Consider the following 23,513-nt stretch of genomic DNA (forward strand, 5'->3'; position numbering starts at 1 on the left):
ATAACAATAGAATTATTATTCTATTATTGTTAGAACCCATTCTTTTTTTTTCTTTTGGCAAACATCCCTTGTTTTGGAAATAATAAAACTACCAATATTTACAAATTAAAAAAAATATTTTCAGGTTCGTAATGGGCTACGAAATGCTTTATTATGCAATAATCCTTACACATTAACGGGAAAGATCCCGCTTGAAAAAGGCCTTCTCAAAGAGAATATATGACATACATCCTTTGATCCCTGGCACCCTTCACTTTCGCCAGCTTGTCAAAAACAATCTGCCAAAAACAACTGAAAACTTACAGGTAAAACATCTCTCGTGCCATTGTAAGTCCAATAGAACCTCAACGGGCCAGTTTCCCGCGTAGATGGGGCAGTAACGGAACATCGAGCCCTGACTTCTCCTCCAGGGGTCCCTGCTAGTTGCTGCACGACGCTGCCCGCTGAGCATTCTGGTCGAGCTGTAGGGGACACACTTTCTATAGATTGATGATAAGTATTTGAATCTTCGTTTGATCTGAAGGCATCGTCAGGAAAAGAAGAAAATTTATTCGTTTGAATAGGGGAGCGGTGGTTGCCTAGCAAAAGAACGGTTGCTTATAAAATTGAATGGGTGACGGTTCAAAACCGTTTATAAATATACGTTTAGTAACAATATTTATTGCTAACGGTGAACGAAGATATCGGGATGAGATCTGCACGTCGAAGAAGGTTTACTACGTTGTCTTTTCCGGTTATCGAGAGCCACTCAACGTTCACAAATGTGCAAAACTTATAAACGAATATCGTAGGTGTATGCCCACAGGGTTTGGAATCGTTGATCTCTGAGTTGAGAAGCAATACTTCTTGCACTAGATTACCACCGCTCATAATTATAACATTACTAAAACTGTCCATGTATTTTATTAACCCTTATTAATAACTTGATCCATAAGTGCTGAACTTTAAAACTTTAATCCCGAATACTTACACAAAACATTCAAAGTAAGGGGTTCACTAAGTCCACTGCCCTCTGAGCTTCTTGCCCGGCATTTGTACCGAGCAGAATGATGTCTTCTGAGACCTCGCAAAATCAGCCTATTTCCTTCTACAGCTATACCTCCTATTGGATCATCCCAGATTTGATGACCCTGTTGACAAAATAATAGTAATTCATTTTGTGTTTTTAATGTTTCTAAAGGATATTTAAATACAATCTTCTGCTTACAATCCTTTGCTGAATTTACTTTTAAATCAAAAGTTAATATATTATTGTTGATACGAGGACCGAACAACACACAAATATATATATATATTTTTGTTGTATATGTATCTGTCTGTATGCTTAACCCCCTAGAGCAGCTGAGCTTCTTGTAAAAGAATTCGTCCAGGGAAGTACTGCCATCTTACCTATGTCTGCCGCCGTTAATCTGAGCGTTACTGCGTTCCAGTTCAGAAAAATAAGGGTGTTGGTAAAATTACAAGCACAGGACTAATCGACTTATGTCTCAGGGTGACAGGCACAGTGGCAGTGCCCCTAAGATCGTAGCAATTTAACGCTTTGAGTGGCACTTCAACTGCTATGAACAGATGTGTCGCTTACCACCAGGCGCACAATAAAAAAATTGTCAATAATGATAAGAAACTAGTGGAGTATTTTTACAAAAATATACATTTATGAAGATAATAAAAACATCATGATATTCCTTATAAATAAATAAATGTTAACTGATTAGACTATCTGAGAAACCCAAGGGCAACTACCTTGCCCAATGCATTAGCATAGCCATATAAAGGGGGAACGCTGCCAGCATCTTGGGCACCTTGCCGCGGGGACCCAATTTTATTCATATAAATTAATCCTAACTTTAGTTTCTAGTTTTTAATATTTTATTGTACCTTTCCTTCGTATTTTGACGTAGTATCTAATAAATAATTGCATTTGTAATAATTCTGCCCTTGGAACGAAAAAAAACACAACTGCTGTGTAAAGGACCTACGCGTAGCGCCTTTTTTGTTACGAGGGCAGAGTTATAGTTATTTGTTCTTCCATACCGGTTGTAAAAAAACTTACTGAACCCTTCATAACTAGGGCAACTACCCTTATATTTCTATAGTATTCCGTAATGAGTATTTAATTACGCATATTCAATTTTTCATCCCACAAATAAGGCCGTAATAGCGCATTATTAATTTGGCGTACAAATTAGTGTGCACGTGGTTCAACGGCGTTCGCCGTAACTATAACGGCGGGTGACCGCAATTTTGCGACATCGATATAAGCGGATATAGTAGATTTATTAGTAAATTAGTTAAGTTATCTGCGGTAAATTTTTATTAACATTATTAATATAGTTATACATACACAGAATAGTAGTATAATAAATAATACACACACTCATAGTCCCGCACTAGGGAAACCATGTATCACGGGTGCCATGGATGTGTATCCATACACAGACCACACAAAGTACACCCCGAGACTGGTAATCGAACCCGGGACCTCTGCGTACCACACTAGAATGGTATTCGTAATGGTTCGGCCGCGGAGGCAATTTTTTTTTTCAAAAACACTAATATTTTTAGCATTGCCATTTTGTTTTGTAACGACTTTTTAGCCGTAACGCCATCCATGAGAAATCTTAAGTATTTCGTCACCCAATTAGAAGATACTTTTACAGCTACCAGCCCTGACTAGATATGTCGCTATTCATTGTATTTAAATTTTTATTGAATTGATATTCAATTATTTTTTACATGAAATTACTCCACTAATTCGTTATGATTATTAATATAAACACTCAGAAAAAAATTCTTCGATCCGGCCGGATTCGAACCGACGTCCTCTAGCTTACCGTGCCAAACGCTGTACCAACTAAGCCACGGAACGAATCAGCGGACCTCACAAATTCTTCTATGTGTTTGTTGTCGTGTCTCTCGATCGAGACCGAAGCAATTTTTTCTGAGTGTTCGATCTCTAATAGATAAGCATTTTAATCTGATTGGTTATATAGTTTTCGTTAACAATAGTATGTTAACTATAACTAAATTGCCTCCGTGGCGGAACGGTCACCATGCAGGTCTACATTTATTTATTTCGTGAGTTTTGGTGTAAGTTGTGGTTGTCTATGCGTGTGTCCATAGTACCCGCGAAACAGGGTTTCCCTAGTGCGGGACTATGGTTATGTGCGTTATTTATTAATTTATTATTATTCACTATGTCACATCACGTAACTTTGCAAGTTACAGTTCGTGGATCTTTTACAACACTCCGTAATTTACAACACGCCATTTAATAGTCTGAATGTTCAATATTTATGTCAAACAATATCTATTTATATCTATTTTGATCATTGTATATCAAAATATAATGTATGTACACAATTTACGACGTAAAGTCACTTTTTTTACAAACTTAAAACGAAAAAATACATAACAAACTTATTCAAAATTTTGTAGACACATCAAATCTGTCTGGCACAATATTTTAATAATAAAAAACTTTCTTTTTGCGTTTAATTCAAAATTGCCATTATTTGTATAAAGCGAATTTTCTATTAACAACCGTTTTATACTATTGGTAAATTCTTTATCTGGTAACTCGTGAATTGAGAATGGCATTTCGCAAAAAGTTGCGACGAAAAAGTCGAAATATTTATTTATAACTCTTGTCTAATTATATGGTATTGTGTTAAATAAATAGATATTACAAAAAAGCACAAACTCAAAAATCTGAAACTATCCAATGCGAACTAAAAACCAGCATTATAAATACCGCATTCTAGACAAAGCCAATATTCCAGGTATTCAGAGCACGAGGAACACAATAGCAGGTAAGTAATTTTTGTTCTTGTTTGCCAGAAATAAAGCCTTGATCATCAAACATCGGAACAGGAAGAGTATATCTGCCTATATACCTTCCTCTGTAATCCCGTAATTATTTTATTGTATTTTGTTCTGTATTTTAGATACGTAACTATACTAAGTGTCATTTAGAATGTCAACAGTGATCATTCACCCCTCTCTACCACTATACGCTATTCGTGAAAACGATACTCTCCATTGTTTCCAGTAACGTTCGAAAGTATTACCGTAAGCATGTTATCGTAGTAAAGATCACCTTGACGCACAGATGATCGCAGATGTTGTAAACTACCTTAGGAACGGTAATGTATTCTGAAGAAAAGTTTTGTGGTGATTTTCGCGTTTTATTTTTAATCATTTCGAGATTTCAGAGGGGGTCGCTGTATTTTTTTTTTTAATTTTTCTGCCGGTACTACCCCACTACAGGGTAAAGACCCTTTCTCCACTGAAACGTCAACGATTTGTGATTCGGAGTTCAGTATATAGTTTCGTACGCGGTTTCTCAGACCGTTTCACTCCCAACACATTGGACTCCATGCCTTTCTGTATATGTATTACTTGAAATTTAAGGAAATATAGTCTTAAATCTATCCATTCCTGCATACATGTGGACACCGTCCCGAAATCTTTTAAAGTATGGTCAAATAAATCTTAATAATTTTACGTGCAAAATTTGAAAGCCAAACTTACCTCTTTATAAAAAGTAAAATTAGTCGCTGGAGGATAGGCGTCAGCTGAGCACAGCAACTCAGCGTTTTCATCTTCCCGCAGAAGCCGAGGCTCTTTGGGCTCGATCAGGGATATTTGGGCCATTGGAGGATCTATAGAAAATGAACTTGGTTAATGAACCTTTTGTAAATGAAGTCTAAGATTTATCGATGACATTGCCTTCAGAGTTATGGACACATTAATAATAATAATACGGCAGGTAACCACATCAATTATCTGATGTCAAACAAGAGAATTCCCTGTGCTTCACTTCAGGGCATTTCCTATAAAACCCAGATCAGAATCGATGTAGAAAAGTTCATTTCTCAAATTGGTACTACCGGGAATCGAACCCAGGATCTCACCGTCCATCGTCTACAGCGCAACATGTTGGACGACGAGGTAGTTATGGTATATGGAGTAACAATTTTGTTACTTGCAAAATGTTGTGCGAAGTAATTACCCTAAACACGTATTACAAGTTTTACGATTCCTAACAGCATAGAATAGGAAAGAATAAAATAATTTATTTCATATTAGCAATGTCACCATATTACAATTAAAAAACAATCTCAAGGGATAATATGATCGTCACTAATGCGAACAATAATAATATATATAAAATAAAGTAGTATAACTACTGCTTGTCCAAATACAATGAAATGAAGTAATACAAAATTACAATTGTTTCAAAAGAAACTCATCGACACTGTAGAATTAATTAATTATCCAATAAAATTAGTTTTAGTCGGGTATTAAACGTTTTGTCGTTTGTAACACTTTTCAGGTATGTTCGTAGAATCGGGGACCTATTACCCGCGGATTTCTCATTGCGAGTTCGGAAAGGTAACCAACGGATTTTAGTTTTCCCCCGTTTTGCAACGCTCGGCCTCCGCCCGTAAGTCGCTCATAAGTGCTCAAGTTTTGACGCGCAGCTCCATCTCCATCATCTATTATCATCATCATCAACTTATTATGCGTCACTCTATTTAGCATGAGTCCTCCTCTAACGAAAGTGTTTAGGCCATATTTTTCAGACACTGGCCTAATACGGGTTGTAAGCCTTCTCACTTCACAGTTAGAGATAGTAATTTTACTAGGCATTGACGAACGTAACGTAAGTAAGTCCTAAGTAACTACCTGCCGTCATACTCTTACATATTATCCCACTGCACATCGGTTTCTATATTCAAAACAGAAAAAGGCATTTTTTTATAATATCAAGCTACATTCCTGTCCATAACAATTGCAGTGCCACTCAGAGCTTTAAATCGCAAAGATCTGAGTGGCACTGCGCCCGACACCGTAACTTCACAAGTCCTACGTGCCTGTAATGTCACCAGCACCCTTACCCTCCGAAACCGGAACACAGTAGGCAACTACTGCTTAGCGGCAGAAATACGTAAGGTGGCAGTACTTCCCTGGACGAACTCTTTCACAAGGAGCTCTGGTACTACTAAAACATAAACAACAGCAACTTAGACATAGGATTACGTAATTACTAGCCACGATGACCAAGTGAAATAAGAGCATTTGAAAGACAATTCTTATTATTCTTACGGGTAGTTTAATATTTTACAACAACACCGAGCCTAGCCGAAACTTCGAATTTGCATAGACTCTTTGCTTTTCATACCTTTAAAATGAAGTACCTTTGCATAATTATTATTCAACCGGTGACCTGAAAACTTATTTCTATCACCCTGTATATAAACTGGTATACACTCTGAATATTTACGTCGTTCCGCTTAGCGTCCACGGTGCAATTATAACGTTGTTTCAGTTTGTTTTACGAAGTTCCACAAGCGGCGTTTTGTTTACACAACCGCCATACTAACAGTTAACTCTTCTGTCATCATTATGAAATGTAGGAACGATGTTAGAATACTTCTAGTTCACGCGACTCACTTAGAGATGAACCTAATTAGTATTCGTTTTTATTAATACATATTCTGTTATTGTAAGTATTTTGTATATGTATAGTATATTTGTATGTATGTAAGTGTATATATTATATTATTAAGTAAGGTATTAGGTTAGTTTGTTATATATATAATTATGAATTTGTTTCATTTATTTTAATATAACCGTAATATTCTGTTTATTTACCGCGTTCGTGAATTTCGTTTTTCTCAGAGGTTGACTGGTAGAGAATGCTTTTAGCATTAAGTCCGCCTTTTGTACCCTTTGTATTGTGGTCAATAAAGTTTAATAAATAAATAAATAAATAAATAAATAAATAAATAAAATAAATTAATCACTTTATAAACTTCAAATAATATTCATAGGATGACCAAATATTGGTATTATTGGCTCAAAATTTAGTTTGACACAAAACAATTTTGAAATCTAAAGAAACAGTCGCCCTGGGACACAAAGTTGACAAGTTTCATGTGCCTATACTTTCACCAACACCCTTAGCACTCTAAACCAGAACACAGTAATGCTCGCATTATTGCTTGGCTGCGGAAAGAGTTATCGTGACAGTGACATTAAAAGTATTTCTTATTTATATATATTCATAAAATATCACAGTATAAATATCGACAATTTCAGTATGGCAACGAATCGGAATAAAGATGTGCTAAAAAGTAGTCATTGAAGATAACAACGCTGATGTAAGTGCAGGAAAAAAATACAAGATCATTGTTAAGTAGAGTGTCTTAGTTTCCACCTATCTTTCTCTGGGAGACATCAATAATCTGTGGTTCCCAGCAGACAGGATAAAAGTGCGGAAGAAAACGTGAAACTACACACAACGAGATCAGGGTAAAACAGGTCTCGGAAACTTAAAAAAACAAAACAGCTACCAGAGTCGTCCAGTAAGGCGAAAACATCAGTGCCAAGTGATCCAAAACTATGATTTATGTTCGTGCTTTAACGTTTCATCTCTTAGAACTGTTGACAATATATTATAGCTCACATGAGATAGGGAAGACGTCTTGCCGTGTGCCAACTTCCCGAGTTTTAATATAATCGCAAAGCCGAGTTTCGCTACATTTTAGTGTTATTGTTGAATTTACCTTACAAATAATAAACAACATTATCATAGAAATATTAATAAGACGACAAGTCTTACTTATCCTTAGAAAGCGATGGTTCGTTATGACGCCTACCTTTCTATAAATAAATACAACTCGTTGAATTGGTACAAGATGAGAAGTGTTAGAAAATACGTTGGCCTGAAAAATTTGCCCAATGACGACAGGCGTATTTTTTTTTTTTTTTTTTTTTTTTTTATTGAGGAACAAACAGTTTTTTACAATGATGAATTATAGACAACATTAACTTATTACTAAACCTATAGTTCCCTGTACTAATACATAGGTAAACAAGTTTGAGTTTCATTAAATACGAGCAATGCTCGGTAAATGTATTTTAGTTGACAAAATTGTATGAAAGTTGAACATAAAACAACTAATAACGATAACACAAATTCGCTCTTAAATATTCAATTTGCTAAAGTCGTCACAAAATAATAGATCATATTTGACACATGTCATCGCAACGTAAATAGTGATGTGAACTGCAATATCGGTAACCAGTTTAAACGATTCTCACGAGAAATCGATTAAAAATTTTAGGAGTTTGTAATCGTTTAGGTTATTTTTCTGTTCATTGCTTTTCAGTTCTAGATATATCAATCAACATTTATTTAAACGTTATACAGTTTAATAGAAATAATAAGTAAGTATTTTAAGTGAGCACAACGGCAACCTGTACTTGTTGTTGTATTGTAGTTATACATTAGCATAGTTCACGAGGATAACCTGTACGTAAATAACAAAATTCTGAAGTAAAACAAAAGACCTCCTTATTGGAATTTTTTATTTATCAACGTCATCGGAAGATGAACCAAAACCATCTGTTGAGCTAGTTTCACCAGTCCATATAATTAACTCGTTTTCAATTAAATTATCAATATTAACATCTCTGTCAAAATCTTCTTTTATTAGTTTTCTAGTTTTTTCCACCACCTTTCTCCAGTCTTCCTTTGTTACTTTAGTACATGCTTCCTTTAATAAAGTCATCATTTTTTTTGTGGAGAACGGTGGCTTAGTATTATTACGTCCTGCGTAGCCTGTAAAAAAAAAACACTGTTGTAAAATAGTAATGTTCCTTCACAGTGATATTACAAATTCGAAAGTTTATATGTTACCTCTTTACATTTGTACTTTATTAAAATATGCTACTAGTACAAAATAAGTCTTAATATATACGAATTTAAAATAACAGTATTAAATGCAAAAATATTAACCTTTAATTTGAGCCCAAATCAACTCAATAGCATTGTATTGACAGTGGTACGGCGGTGTCCTTATAATTTTATGTCCATGCTCAAGTGCCAATTCATCAATTTCATACCTAAGTTTTGTAGGTCTATGCTCTCGCACTAATCTTAACAATTCCACTTTCAATAGCTCCATGTCAGCTTCGACACCATTCCTCTGTAGCCATGCCACCAAATCAGCCTTTTTATTTGCCTGAGTCGGCGCTCGATCTATTTGAACCGAATGATACGATGCATTGTCCATAATTATTGTACATTGTTCGGGGAGGTTCTGAAGTAAAGTTTTAAACCACTCTTTAAATTTGTTTGCGTCCATTTCTTCGTGATATTCTTTTGTACTTTTTGATTCAAATGCTAGTAAAGCATTATTAACGAAACCTCCCCCGGCTGATCCAGCATGGCAAATTATGAGGCGACCACCTTTTCCCATTGGCACTTTCGAGCTGGATGCTTTAGTGTCGTCGGTCCATGATTGTGGTACTGTGTGGTTTGAGTTCAACCAAGTCTCATCGATAAACACAACATTATCCCAATTTGTAATTTTATTCATTTCTCTCAAAAATGAAACTCTTTGTAATATTAAATCATGTCTTTCCATCATAATATTTCTTTTGTCAGACTTCTTGTATTTAAAACCAATTTTTTTCAAAATTGTAATCAGTGAGGTAGCACTCCCAGTAAATAAGCCAAGCTCTCGAAGTGATACCAACAATTTACTCACAGTAGGGTACTCGTGTCTAGTATAATATGTATAAACATGGTTACGAATAGCGTCTGCATCGAACGTGTCGATACCTGTTACAGGCTTGCTTTTCTTCCTCTTTCTAGGCGTATGTAATACGTTTTCTTGAGAGCCGGAAGGCCCATATTTTTCTTGTATGATGGTGTGTACCGTTCTTTTGCCGATTCCAAGTGCACTTGCGACGCGATTTTGCACTTGTGTCACTGGTAATAGAGGTCCACCATTAAGTGACTCCCTTTCGAAATAGTCGTGTAATTTCACAACCAGTTCGCGAGTCTGGCTATTTAAAGCACGTCCTCTTTTCGACATGTTGAAAAAGAGTTCACACAGAATCAAGTCCAAAATATCCAAGCCAAGGTCAACGAGATTGAAAATAGAAGTAGTCCAAAAGCACAGCCGAGTCACAAGAAAAAACACCACGAATAACCAAGCGTACAGTCAACTTCCAAGACGGCGAAAGACTGCGCGGGCGCCGATGCAGAGTGACGCTAAATCGACATCAGTGTTGCCGTTTCAGAATTTGCGATAAAGAAAAGGAAATACAAATCTGACTTTACGGTTCTGTCTACTATAAATACTAGTATACTCAGTCTAATTTTGTAAGCACTTTAAAATTTTTGTTTTTGTAATTAAATAAGTCATTTTTTTAAGTGAAACCGATTTGACTCGATGATAGTCGGCGCGTATTGGTTACAACATTATTATTAAAAAGAATTATTTCTTTGTAGACTGAAGATGTAACTGTTTATAAGACGTTTCGGAGTAACCCAAAATTGGATTTTATTTTGGAATTCCTGCGAAAATAATACTTGAAATATGTTTCTTTCATAATGTATAGACCTTCAATAAAATTTATGTATTTTTTTAAAACCCAATAAGTTATTAATTGCTTATTTACTGTTTCGTTGATTGCATTCAACGTTACATACTATCGACTGGTTTAGCTGTCAAATATGATCTATTATTTTGTGACGACTTTAGTAATTAAATAAGTCATTTTTTTTAAAGTGAAACCGATTTGACTCGATGATAGTCGGCGCTTATTGGTTACAACACTATTATTAAAAAGAATTAGACTGAAGATGTAACTGTTTATAAGACGTTTCGGAGTAACTCAAAATTGGATTTTATTTTGGAATTCCTGCGAAAATAATACTTGAAATATGTTTCTTTCATAACGTATAGACCTTCAATAAAATTTATGTATTTTTTTAAAACCCAATAAGTTATTAATTGCTTATTTACTGTTTCGTTGATTGCATTCAAAGTTACATACTATCGACTGGTTTAGCTGTCAAATATGATCTATTATTTTGTGACGACTATAATGTGGATTTTAAACTCCCGCAAAGAAGTGTCAAATATGTCAGTTTCACTACATTTTGCATTGTATAAAGAACAAGTCGTTTTTATAAAACTATTGCTACCGTAACATGTTTTACTAAACTTAACAACAAAAAGATCCTTTTTACGACTGGCTCTTTCGTTATTTCGCGGCACGCGAAATAATATATCTTCCAACAAGAGGGGGGAGTCTACAATGTTATGCAAAATTTTGTATAGATACGTCAGGTCAATTAGAGAACGGCGTTGCTGCAATGGAACGATATTGTACACCCTAAGGGATGACTCGTAGTGTACGTGATCATGATGCATCCTATAGTCCAGAGCTTTTATGAATTTATGCTGTATCCTTTCTATTTTATTTTGGTGTACATTTTGGTACGGATTCCATACAGAGCTTGCAAATTCGAGCCTGCTGCGTACGTAACTATTATAAAGCAGCTTATATGTAAATGGGTTCTTAAATGGTTTTCCAATCCGTAATATAAACCCTAATAGTTTGAAAGACCTAGAAACTATTTTATTAATGTGTGGGATAAACGTTAGTTTTGAGTCCATGATAACACCAAGGTCTCTGATCTCCATTACTCTATTAAGATTTTTTCCACATAAGGTATATGTATGCACTTTTGGATTTTTCTTTCTCGTATAGGTAATTGAAAAACATTTATCAGGATTTAAAAATAAATTATTTTGCGCACAGTAGCCTTCGAAAGATCTAATATCTTGTTGCAACAAATGAACATCTTCTTCATTACGAATAATCCTAAATATTTTAGTGTCATCAGCATATAGGAGAACACGTGAATGTTCTATAGACTCTGTAATGTCATTTACGTACAACACGAATAACAATGGCCCCAAATGGGAACCTTGCGGCACACCTGAAGGTATAATCTTGTATTCCGAACATTGCCCAGACAAGACGACAGCCTGACTACGATTCCCGATGTACGACTTTATCCAACGGAATAGGTCCCCATGTATACCGAGCCGCCACAGTTTCAACAAGAGCGTGTTGTGACAAATTTTATCAAAAGCCTTGGCGAAATCGGTATACACGACATCCACTTGAAAACCACTGTCCATTGCTTCCAGAATAAGTTCGGTAAAAGTCAGCAAGTTGCTATTGACACCACGTTGCCTGCAAAAACCATGCTGATTTTGGGTGATAGCACGTTGTACTACACTAAGCAACTGATCAGTGACAATTTTCTCTTGAATTTTACCCAAATGACATAGTTTCGAGATGGGTCGATAGTTTTCAATATTTTGACTAACAGGACCCTTTGGTATAGGTGTTACAAATGCCCTTTTCCAAATTTCAGGAACGCAGCCACTACCAAATGACAAGTTGAAAATAAAAGTAACGGGTGTTGTTAAACTATCGGCACAATGCCGAATTAATAGCGGGTGTATTCCATCCGGGCCTGCACTTTTATTGACGTTAATGGTTTTCAAATATTTTCTTACTAAGACTTCAGTTATTTCAATAGAACTTATGTTCACAATCGAATTATTAGAATGTTCTAATGTCTCAGTTGGCACGTGATGCGACTTTGGTTGGGCAAAAACAGAGTGAAAATAGTTGTTAAAAAGCTCACAGATTCGACTGCAGTCGCTAGTCTTGTGTCCATCAAATGACATTTGGCCCCGCAATCCACTGTTAGCTTTAATGGTTTTAACATAAGTCCAAAAATATTTGGGGAAATTTTTAATTTTATTTTCGGCATACACTATATAGTTACGATAACACTCAATTTCCATACACTTAGCTCTTTTTCTCAGTACCTTAAAGCTTTCATAGTCCAATGGGTTATTGTATAGTTTCCAAAGTTTATGAAATTTACGCTTTTCACTAAGTAACTTTCTCAATGGTTTGGTGTGCCATAGAGGATGGGATTGAGATGAGCGAATTAATTTACGAGGAACAAATCTTCTTACAAGACTATTAAGAATGAAGTAAAACTTTGAAACACATTCTTCTATGGTCAATTTTTCAAACAGTGCATGCCAGTTGATATTAAATAACTCTCCATTAATTGACTCGAAGTCGGCTTTGCAAAAATTGTAATTATAAGCAGGTGCAGATTTTAGTGTACTGTATTGATTAATGTTTATACGTAATTCAATAGACTTATGATGCGCGTCTTCCTCAGTTAATGTATTAACACAATGAAGTGTCTTGCAGTCAATGTTGCTCATTACCAAGTCTAAAATTCGATGATTAATATTTGGAATACCGTTAAATTGACGCAGACCGGTGAACGATAGGAAGTCACCTAATATACCAACTGCGAAATCCCCGCCCTTAACCAATGTCTGGTCGAGTGTGTAAGATTTCTGCCAAACCGCATTCGAAACATTGAAATCACCTGTTATCAAAAATATGTCATTTGGATTATCGTTAATTATTTCACTAGTTACATCAAAAAATACTTCTAATGCATCACGATATCCTGGCCCGTGAGGTATATAAACACAGGCAATATGTAGGTACTTGTCACCTTTTACAAGCAGCGGTATGGATAGCCACACACAATCGGACGAAGCGCGAGGCGGAATAGGCCATTCCCGACGCAACGGCTTTAACTCAGTACGCACCGCAATCATGACCCCACCACCGCGCTGCGCGCCGGTATCTTCCTGCGAACGGTCACAGCGGAACACAACATACCGACCATCGAAATATTCCCTATCGTAAAAATCGGACGTTAACCAACTCTCAGTGATACATATGAAATCATAGTCAGACGCAGCCACCCCCAAGAGAAAATCATGAGATTTTGTACGCAAACCCCTGACATTCTGATAATACCCTATTAATTGTTTACTTTTGGAATCCATTGCAATAACGATAAAATATATTTGTATTTTTTTTCCCCATCGCCGTATGTTAGATAATATAAATTTAATATGTGTTTTAATATGTTTTAATATAAATTTAATATAAATTTAATTTAATATTTATCTCAAGCATTCTTTTTTCTTAAACTATGTTATCTTCATTCAAACCTCAGATTTTACAATTGAAAAATATTATTAAACTGTATCGTAAATCAACAGATAATTTTTATAAAGCAACCATTTATAATGATCATGTATTTCTGCCACGACCTTGGTTTCCCAACGGTTTGCACTCTGGATGAGGAGCTTTCAGTAGGACCAATTTGGGATTATCTTTACTATATTGATTTTGACCTGGCTATTCTGCGTAACACACCAGAGTGAGTATGTAATTCCCTAGTTTGAAACCAGGTAACTTACGTGTGGTTATCTGGCTCATTATTATTTTAAAACGTTCCGGTTGATACAATAAGACCAAAATGTAAAGAAATAAACAGACCAAGAAAGTTAGACGGGATTTATTAACGGGCGTCGTGACGAGTAAGGCGTAACAAGTTGAGCAAGTTAAATGACTGAAGTACTATGCTCTGAGGAGAGCAATAAACGGCCCGCTCTCGAGTGATAATATTTTAACTCCAATAGGAGGGTGGACTTAGGGATCAACGGATAGATCCCCCTTGTAATATTTTTGCCGAGATGCCGAGAACATTCCTAATGTTCAATGTAATAGACATTTTAATCGAGTGAATATGTGGAGTTTAGTACGAACGCTGTTAGATAGAGCTGCTAGCATTTTATATCGAGATATCAGTGTATTCCCATAGTTTCGTCTATATAAGTAAGATACACTTAATGCATCATAATTTTTTTTTATAGCCGTTTTGACAACCCTGGTGTATAAGCCTTTGGGTGGTATGTTTGGTATTGTGGTGCATGCCTAATAAATCTATAATAAAAAATAGTATTATTTTCCGGATCTACTAGATATTACATGTATTTATTATCAAACATAGCATTTTGAGTTCTTTAAAGGTCACAGCTGATTGGTAAAGTCATCCACATTAGATGAAGTTCGATTAATATGTATACATTATTACTGTCAAACCCTCCGACTGAAACTCCCAATGCCGGCCCTGTGTGATGAGTTACACGCGGGGACAAACAAGTTGGTAAGCCACTTCCGCTGCCTCTCGAGACAGAGGTACCTACGTTTTAAAAGATATTTATTTTACTGCCATCACTTGGGGATCAGGAGCTTGAGGAGGTGAGGAAGGGTTTCAAAAATTTTAATTGTCATGATATAGAAGTAAAAAAAGGAGCGGGGGTAATCCAGTAGGATAACGGTTACAACAATAGCTCTTGCTAAAGGTGGAGGAAAACATTGAGATGAAACCGCATTCGGCCAGCGTAGTGACCTAATACCCTGTCCTCAAAGGAGACTTGTACAATGGAATATAAGAGAGATATATTGATGATGATAATATTGAGTAATTTTCTGTATTCATTAGAGAAAAATTATTATTATAAATATTGTTGGGAAATGTAAGCATTTATGCTTATTATATAGAAAACGAGAAGAAAAACGACACTCACACATAACATCAAGAATAATGGAATCTTCCAGAGTATAAGCCGGGAACCAAGGATTGGACACTCTGCACACCAGCTGTCTCCCACTATCTTCTCTTCTCACGTGCCAGGTTAAGGCGCTTTTTGTTACTTCGCCTTCCACATCGACCTGGAAAAGTTAACGGTTGTTCTCTCCATATGTTTACTTAATTTTTCGACCTAAAAAATCATTCAAATTCTGGAGTTCACACACAACTCGCACACACATACAAATCACATTATGCCCGTCTTCAACTAGTAGGTAGAGATCATAAACCTTCACTCGCTATGTTCCTAAGAAAGTTCTCTCGTCTCTCCATTGATATCAACCACTACATATACTCGTTAATTCTTACATCTTTAACCTGCTTTTTTTGAGGTATTGAGGTCCTTACCTGTATTTTTTATTAAATTTGTATCGTCAGTCTACTGACATTTCATCTTTCTACATGACCAAACCATCAAAGTATTTTACTACATCACCTTTCACACATCAACGCTCTCTTACTACATTATTCCACATTCTGTTGTTAAGAGTAAAACCACACATAATTCGCAAAGCTCTAATTTCTATAGCATTAACCCCTCCTTTCGACACATGAAATTACCCAATCAGCTGCAGAACGCGCTTTTCTCGGCACATTCTGACTGCCACAAAGGATATGGATCTGGAGTTCATCACTAAAAACATCCATACTCCAAGAGGTTTTCTTGTAGTACAAATAAACTTACGCGTTTTACACCACTAGCGGTAATATTATCGTACCAAGCTGAAGCAGTTAAATAATTGGGAACGTCAGTTGTTAAATGAGATCAAAATACTTACCGAAGTCAACGTCGAGTCCACCAACTGCGAGTTGATGAACCAGTCTATGTTTGGCGCGGGCTTGGAGCCACGCGTAGTACACTCAAACGCTCTGTCCTGTCCCACACGCGTCACCCCACTGCCACGCACTTTAACGAACTGCGGTTTTACTAGGAACATAAAATTAAATTAAAAACCAACCTGCGTCATAGCTTTACTAAACGATTGACAAACAAACGCAACTAGACTGAAAAAAGAAATCGCTATGAAACCAGCACGATACCAGTAAATACGGGTCAAGTTTCCAACCCGCATTGAGCCGGCGTGGCGATGATGTACAACTATAGTATTCCATTTGGAATATACAATTGCTTCTTATTTCGTCATCGTCACCCGTGAACATTTGCAACATCAGGAGCTGCCTATGCGTGGCCAGCCTTTGATTGCCCTGTTTTCTCGCCTTTTAAGGAAACCCGACACCTTGCAGGTCTCAAACCTGAAACGAACACGACGCCAATGTGGTCTCCACCAATTGGCTCCACTCCTTTGGTGAGACGTGCTGTGGTGGGAGTCTACCGGTAGCACCAGTTCCAAAGGCTTCTTAGACCATTCCACGTTATACAGACGGTAGAACCAACGTCTTTCCGTAAACTAAACCGAAGTATCTTCGACTCCGAGCTAATAGAATCAAGCTCATTCAATAAAATCCATTGAGCTCTATAGGTCCTAAAGAACCACATAATGACCCATAAAACATAACCTTGGCTTAATACAGTCGGACGAGCAAAATAAATACTTACAATATAACTTTAAAGTGACATCTCTAAACATAGGCTGCATGAGAGGTGGGTCTACTCGGCACTGCAACCTTGTGCCGGCCATCTCTCTTGACAACGAGGGTATGTGCAGTTGACTCACTGAGCCTTCTTTGGTCAATGATAGGCGTTCTTCGCCTCTGTACCAAGATACATCTGGTGGAGGTCTCCCTGCGGTAGACAAATTAAAATTATAGAAAACACTGATCTGGAATTGACATATTTGGACAATTACTAGGGTTTTAGCATTCATCTCATAACATAACTTACCACCCACAGCCTGGCAGGAAAGAAGTAAATCTTGCCCCTCTCTAAAATACCCAGCACTGGAGCCCAGAATCTCATCTCCTTGTGAGTTGTACACCCGGACAGACTCTGGAGGAACTATAACAATGGAAAGTAAAAGTGAACTTTTGCAAGGAAATAAATGAATCTGACAACGCGGTCACGAAACGTAGTCTCATGTTAGATTGTCTGGTCGCTAAGTTCCAGGATGCTAACTAACATCTGTTACGATAGCATTAGCAAACTAATTAGTAAAGCTAACCTAGCGTATCAAATATGTACGTAGTAAAAATAATTAGCATGTAAGCATTTTGGTGATTACTGTAAGTTTACATGGTGTTTTTATACATAAATAAATTTCATTTATTGAATTTTTACTTTTTGGAATTCTCATTAAAATTGTCAAGGTTTCTTTTACCATCTATTATTTATTCATCGCGTTTAGTACACTAATATGTATTCTTACAAAATAGTTATAACAATGAAGTCCCTAACTCCCTAGTAAGATACATCCTGTGTTAAGAGCCAACTTTCAACATTTAACAGCGCCAGGGATCCGTCACTCGCTCAAGTTTACACGATAAGTGCCTACCGGTGAGCATTCGGTTCCGCACGAACTGCACACGGCGGACAACGTTATTTTCACCTCTCTGAGCGCGTGGGTAGGTTCCTTTTTCCTCGTAGTGAGCGCCTGGCATCATTAGTCAGATCTAGTAGGCTGTTATAGCGATATATATATCATTTTACATATAGTGCAGACAGCCTCTATTAATTGCCGGTCTGACGCAGCAAGCAAATAGCTATAGGTGAAGCCTGAAAATAGGCGACGCAGAGTCTTCATCTTTTTATTCACATTACTGTTCTCTTGCTTTCATTATTCGCTTATATTTGTTTATGTGTTTTGTGGATAAATAAATATCTTTTTATTTATTTAATTTGATTGGGTACATTCGTGTGTATATATTTGGACGTATTTATGTTTGTGTAACTGGAATGATAGTGTCATGTTACATCTTATTGTAAACGTGGGCACCCTATACATTCACTAGAAATTGTAGCGAAGTATTTGGTCTATTTCATAGTTATTTAGTAAATAAAGCACTTAAAGGAACATTAATGCCTTTTGTTACGCCAAACCGAGTTTTGAACTAATGTTTCCATAAGTAAGACCTGTACCATTAAAGTATCAAAAGACAACATAAAACTTACCAATGACAGTCAAATTGACACGGTAGTTCCTTGTCGGCGAGTCAACATAGTCGATGCGACATCTATAGACGCCTTCGTCGTGATGCGACGCTTTCTTCACGGTGAGGTGAGCTGAGGAAGGATCAGACTCGTTCAGGACGAAGTTAGTGCGAGTGCCGAACTCTCCTGCCACTGCCCAGTGGACTGGTGGACCGTTGCGAAAGTCTACCCTGTGAAAGAAACAATTGTGAACATCACTATGAGTTCTTTACCAAGTGACGGAACGAACAAGTCGTGCGCCTGATGTTAAGCGACACGTCTTTCCATAACAGTTGCAGTGCCACTCATAACTTTAAGTAGCAAAGATCTGAGGGGCACTGCCACTGCGCCCGTCACCCTCGGACATAAGTTAGCAAGTCTCATATGTCTGTATTTCACCAGCACCGTTCAATACCGAAACGCAGTACTACTCACATATATATGTACTACTATTATATGTACTGCTATTCAAATATATATGTAGTTTTTATACCAATAATCCACTATAGGTATTAACTAATCATTTGTACCCAATATTTGTTACATTGAAGGTCTATTATAGGTACACAATGAAATTGTGCCCTTTGTTATCCCATTTATTAATTATATCCCTTTGAAATTATATTAAATAGATAATCTGTTGTTGTATCGATTATTAAACACCCAAATCTAATAGATAGTAAATTTCAATTATCGCAAATTGCAGGTTTATTCAGTTCCGGGCAGGCGTGAATTAGTTACGGCGTTGAGACTTGGCTCAGTACACCTTTAAACAAGTTTGGATATTTGATGGCAAAGTTTTCTTCACCAAACTGAAACATGTGCCATAGTAGTGAAGAGCGTTGAGAGTAATATTTTGAAACGATAGATAGACTTGATACCGTGTGCGGTAGACATATACAACAGCATCTTCTCCAATCCCTTACAGGCTGCACACGGACTTTGATATCAAAGTATAATAAGACGGACGCATAAGCTCGTAAAATATTTTTGTATGTTAAGTTTTTTTTCTTTTTATTAAGGAACAAACAGTCTTTTACAATTATGAAATAAATACTCTCAGAGAGTACTAAAAAACCGGCCTGAGAAGTCATGGAATTACATCTATTTGCCAAGTTTTATTGACATCGGTTACCGGAAAGTGTCAGACTCATCCTCTAGTTTACCATCCTTAGAGGTGAAATATTTTCTTCAAAAATATATAGGACAACTACTGAGGTACCCTCTTTCCAACAAAAAAAGAATCATCAAAATCGGTTCACAAAGTTATAGCGTAACGAACCTTCTCCTTTTTGAAGTCGGTTAAAAATGTGTAAGTAATGAAAAAATATATTATATTAATAAAGTTAAACATGTTTACTGTGAAACATATAGACGATTTCTACGCTATCATCGCCACTCCGTCGCATACGTCCCAATACGAACAGCATCCTAGCACATTGGTGGAAAGATGAGAGTCCCCAATGACGGGGCGGTGGATGCGCTAGCACTGCTGCCAATGCCTAGCCAGTTGTCCTGACATTGGCTGGGCGTGTTATGTTCCCGTCTTAATACCTATAATTTTGTTTTATTTTATTATCGAGTTTTATTGTTACACATAGAAAATGAAACTATTTTTCGGGTCAGTCAACCGTGACCATGGGACCTGTAAAGGGCCCGAAACGTCGGTTTGTTTGAAAACACAAATATACGCGATTTAAATCCGGAAAAATAGTTTCATTTCCTATTTATTTTATTATTTTAAACTTAACACTATTTTTCTTTACTAACAAATATTATGGATGAACGCGTCTGAAATATATGGATTATTATTATAAACAAAACAAAGAAAGATTGACCAATTAACGGGGTGTCTACAATATTATGCAATTTTTTTTTTCATTACTTGTAACTCGCATTTAATTTCTATTTCATGGTACAGGTTGCTCGAAAGATGCCTCTCGGAACTATTTAATTCCCGCACGTCTGGCGCACCATGGGCATCAATCAGCGAGTACCTTATGTCGATTGCCAATTTTGACAAAGGTTATATCAATATAACACGAGAATATTGTGGTTATATTTACAACCTATAGGTACAAATAAAACAATCGTTTGACAACCATACGTTGCAATAGACTTGTAGGCATTTAGTCGCGAAACAATCGCGATTACACTACTTGTAGCATTATATGATATCGCCCCTTGAACAAATAAGGAAAAAAAACATATGCAGTCGATGGCAGCGGGCACTCATTTAATCTCTATAAGTTCCAACTATAAGTAATTTCGTTATACAAGACGACGAAAGCAAACAAGCATCTCATCTCTGAGTCTAATATATTTGCACAGACAGGCCTTATTGATTCTCGGGAAAGCGCTCAGTTCTAAACAAATATTTTCTCCTTTCATTCATTCATTCAATGTTATTTCAGTTGCTTACCTATTCTGTGGGTTCTTCTTATTATTCCGTTCAGATTTAGTTGCATTATAGGTCTCACCCAATATGACTGCGGTGTGCTCCTACTGTTCAAACACTTGTACGAGCGACCACAGATATTGCAGTCCAAATAGTAACATATTTATTATTCAAAATTTAAAATTAATAAATAAATACAAAAAATATATAATGTTCAATTAAAATATGTAACATTTGCGACCTAATTAACATTCATTGTTAAATAAGCTCTCTACTGTGGAATATGGAACTCAACAACAGAGAGCATATTTCATTTGTTGTGGGTATTTACCGATGGTGAAGAAACTTGTATTCGGAGAATTAAGGTCAAAAATTGATTACGATTTATGCAACAAACTAATGAGGTTCGATAAGAATTGGTCAGTACTATTCAAAATATTACACATCATATATAAAAACAAACAGCGCAAGCAGATGTACGGAGTACTATAGAAAATCGACCTCAAAAGTCATTTATCCCCAATTTAGATACCCTTAGAGGTGGAATACTTTTTTAAATTTAAATTAGACCACTCTTAAGGTTTTTTTAGGATTCTTTTTTTGTTAGGAAGAGGGTTCTTCTTAACAAGAAAAGAATCATCAAAATCGGTTCACAAATGTTGTTACCGCGTAACATACCTACAAAAAGAACAACTGCGGAATTGAAAACCTCCTCCTTTTTTAGAAGTCGGTTAAATATACGATCTCTGCAGTACCTATTGTAACTCAAACACAAATAATCTTTATTTCAAAGTTACACTTGAAATTGTTATATTGATTAAACTCTACAGCTCATTCGTAAGGCAGATTCCCCTGAGAAAAATCAGCAAGAAACTCTAGGGATTGCTCTTTGTAAATAAACATTTGTGCACATTTATCATCTTTAATATATTTAATTCAAAATCATAGTAGAGCTAAATTAGCGACTACAAAGGTTTTTCGTTATTGAAGTACGCAGAAGCGTATATATACAATGTCCTTTAAATTAAATTATGACTTTGTGAAGACGACTGTGGAGAACAAACAGCCAGTTGCAGTAGAGTAGCTTTTGAGAAAGAGTTCGTCGACTGCCACCTCACCTATTTCAGCCGCCAAGCAGTAATGTGAGCAAAGCAGCGTTCCGGTTTTGAAGGGTAAAAATGCTAGTGACATTACAGGTACATGGGACTTTATGATCCACAGTTAGCTGCCTCCGTGGTCGAACGTTTACCATGCTGGATTGCCACGAATAGGTCGCAAGTTATATTTGTATGGGCTACATTTATTTCTCTCGTGAGTTTGGATGTTATTTCCTTGGTGCATCTATGAGTGTGTGCGCTGGTATAGAGTGACGGGCGCAATGACAGTGTCCCTTAGATCTTTGTGATTTAAAGCTCCGTGTGACACTGCAACTGTCATGGACAGGCGTGTCGCTTACTACCATCACTTGATATCATAGCACAAAAAAAAACGGCTCTTATAAGACCAAGTAACCTTCACACAAAGTCGGAGTAAGTTGATATTGCCGTTGTATTTCCTATTTCCCAAACGAAAGCTCATAACGAGTGAAAGATCAAATAAGTCATTTTAAAACAAGCCATCGGAAGGAAGCAATGCGCCAAGCGCCATCCGCTTCCTCTTGGAACAGATCCAGACAATGTTAGTTTGTCAGCTTCGCATCGATACTTACAGTTTTCGTTCTTTACTTCTCTCTGAGAGCTACTTTTGATTCCTCTTTGCAGCGAACTCAAAATTATTTCGTAAACCTATGCTATAATTAGTTTTTTGCGATTTCTACACATTGGCAATGAAAATATTCCGCCCTCGTTGTCATAACTAACGCATTGGCATTTTGGTAATTTTCGAGAATATTTACAGCTAAAGTTTTCTCACCTAAAAAATGTCAATTATACTAGTTTTTAATTAAAAATGAAACTGAAAGTAAATAAGCCATTAATAAAAAAAAATTCAAAAAATTCAAAACCCTCGAGAAGCCACTACACTAAAAAGCGAAAAATAACAAAATACAGATTTAATCCAAATGACAAACAATACTTTTTGTTTATTTTGGCTTATTTCGTTTTGTATACAGTATTATAATTACTTATTAATCAATCTCTCTACATTTATGGTTTATTTATACAATTTAGTAGTAAATTTAGTAGCAGTAGAGCTCCTTGTGAAAGAGTTCGTCCTATTTCAACCGTTAAGGACTAACGTAAGCATTATTGCGTTCCGGTTTCGAAGGTCAAGGGTGCTGGTGAAATTATAAGCACATGGGGCTTGTCAACTTATGTCTCAGGGTGTCGGGCGCAGTAGAAGTTCCCCTCAAATCTTTGCGCTTTAAAGCTCTGAGTGGCACTGCGACTTTTATAGACAGACGTGTCGCTCACCACCAGGCACACGACTTGTCCATCCCGTCACTTTGTCTCATAAAAAAAATTACAACGTGACAATCCTTGTCCAAACTAACCTATAATTTTAATAAAACATCATTATATTAGTACGTGCTACCTAGTGATCGGTTTGAAGTTTTATTTTACCACCAAAAAAGTTATTGATACTTAAATATCTAATCAGTT

General features: G+C 36.4%; 1 protein-coding gene across 1 annotated transcript in view; it reads right to left on the reverse strand.

Annotated features, from left to right (window-relative positions):
* LOC113228868 (nephrin-like) overlaps positions 1 to 23,513 on the reverse strand; it is an 81,282-nt gene that overhangs the window by 4,560 nt on the left and 53,209 nt on the right. Inside the window, exons 2-9 of the mRNA XM_026462289.1 lie at positions 18,498 to 18,706; positions 17,274 to 17,387; positions 16,989 to 17,174; positions 16,210 to 16,358; positions 15,369 to 15,513; positions 4,534 to 4,664; positions 971 to 1,130; positions 304 to 461 (exon numbers count right to left, since the gene is read on the reverse strand). Of these exons, the coding sequence (XP_026318074.1) occupies positions 304 to 461; positions 971 to 1,130; positions 4,534 to 4,664; positions 15,369 to 15,513; positions 16,210 to 16,358; positions 16,989 to 17,174; positions 17,274 to 17,387; positions 18,498 to 18,706 (1,252 nt within the window). The remainder of the gene's footprint in view (positions 1 to 303; positions 462 to 970; positions 1,131 to 4,533; positions 4,665 to 15,368; positions 15,514 to 16,209; positions 16,359 to 16,988; positions 17,175 to 17,273; positions 17,388 to 18,497; positions 18,707 to 23,513) is intronic.

This window comes from Hyposmocoma kahamanoa, unplaced genomic scaffold (genome assembly GCF_003589595.1).
Source record: "Hyposmocoma kahamanoa isolate Upper Pololo Valley unplaced genomic scaffold, ASM358959v1 245, whole genome shotgun sequence".
NCBI lineage: Eukaryota > Metazoa > Arthropoda > Insecta > Lepidoptera > Cosmopterigidae > Hyposmocoma > Hyposmocoma kahamanoa.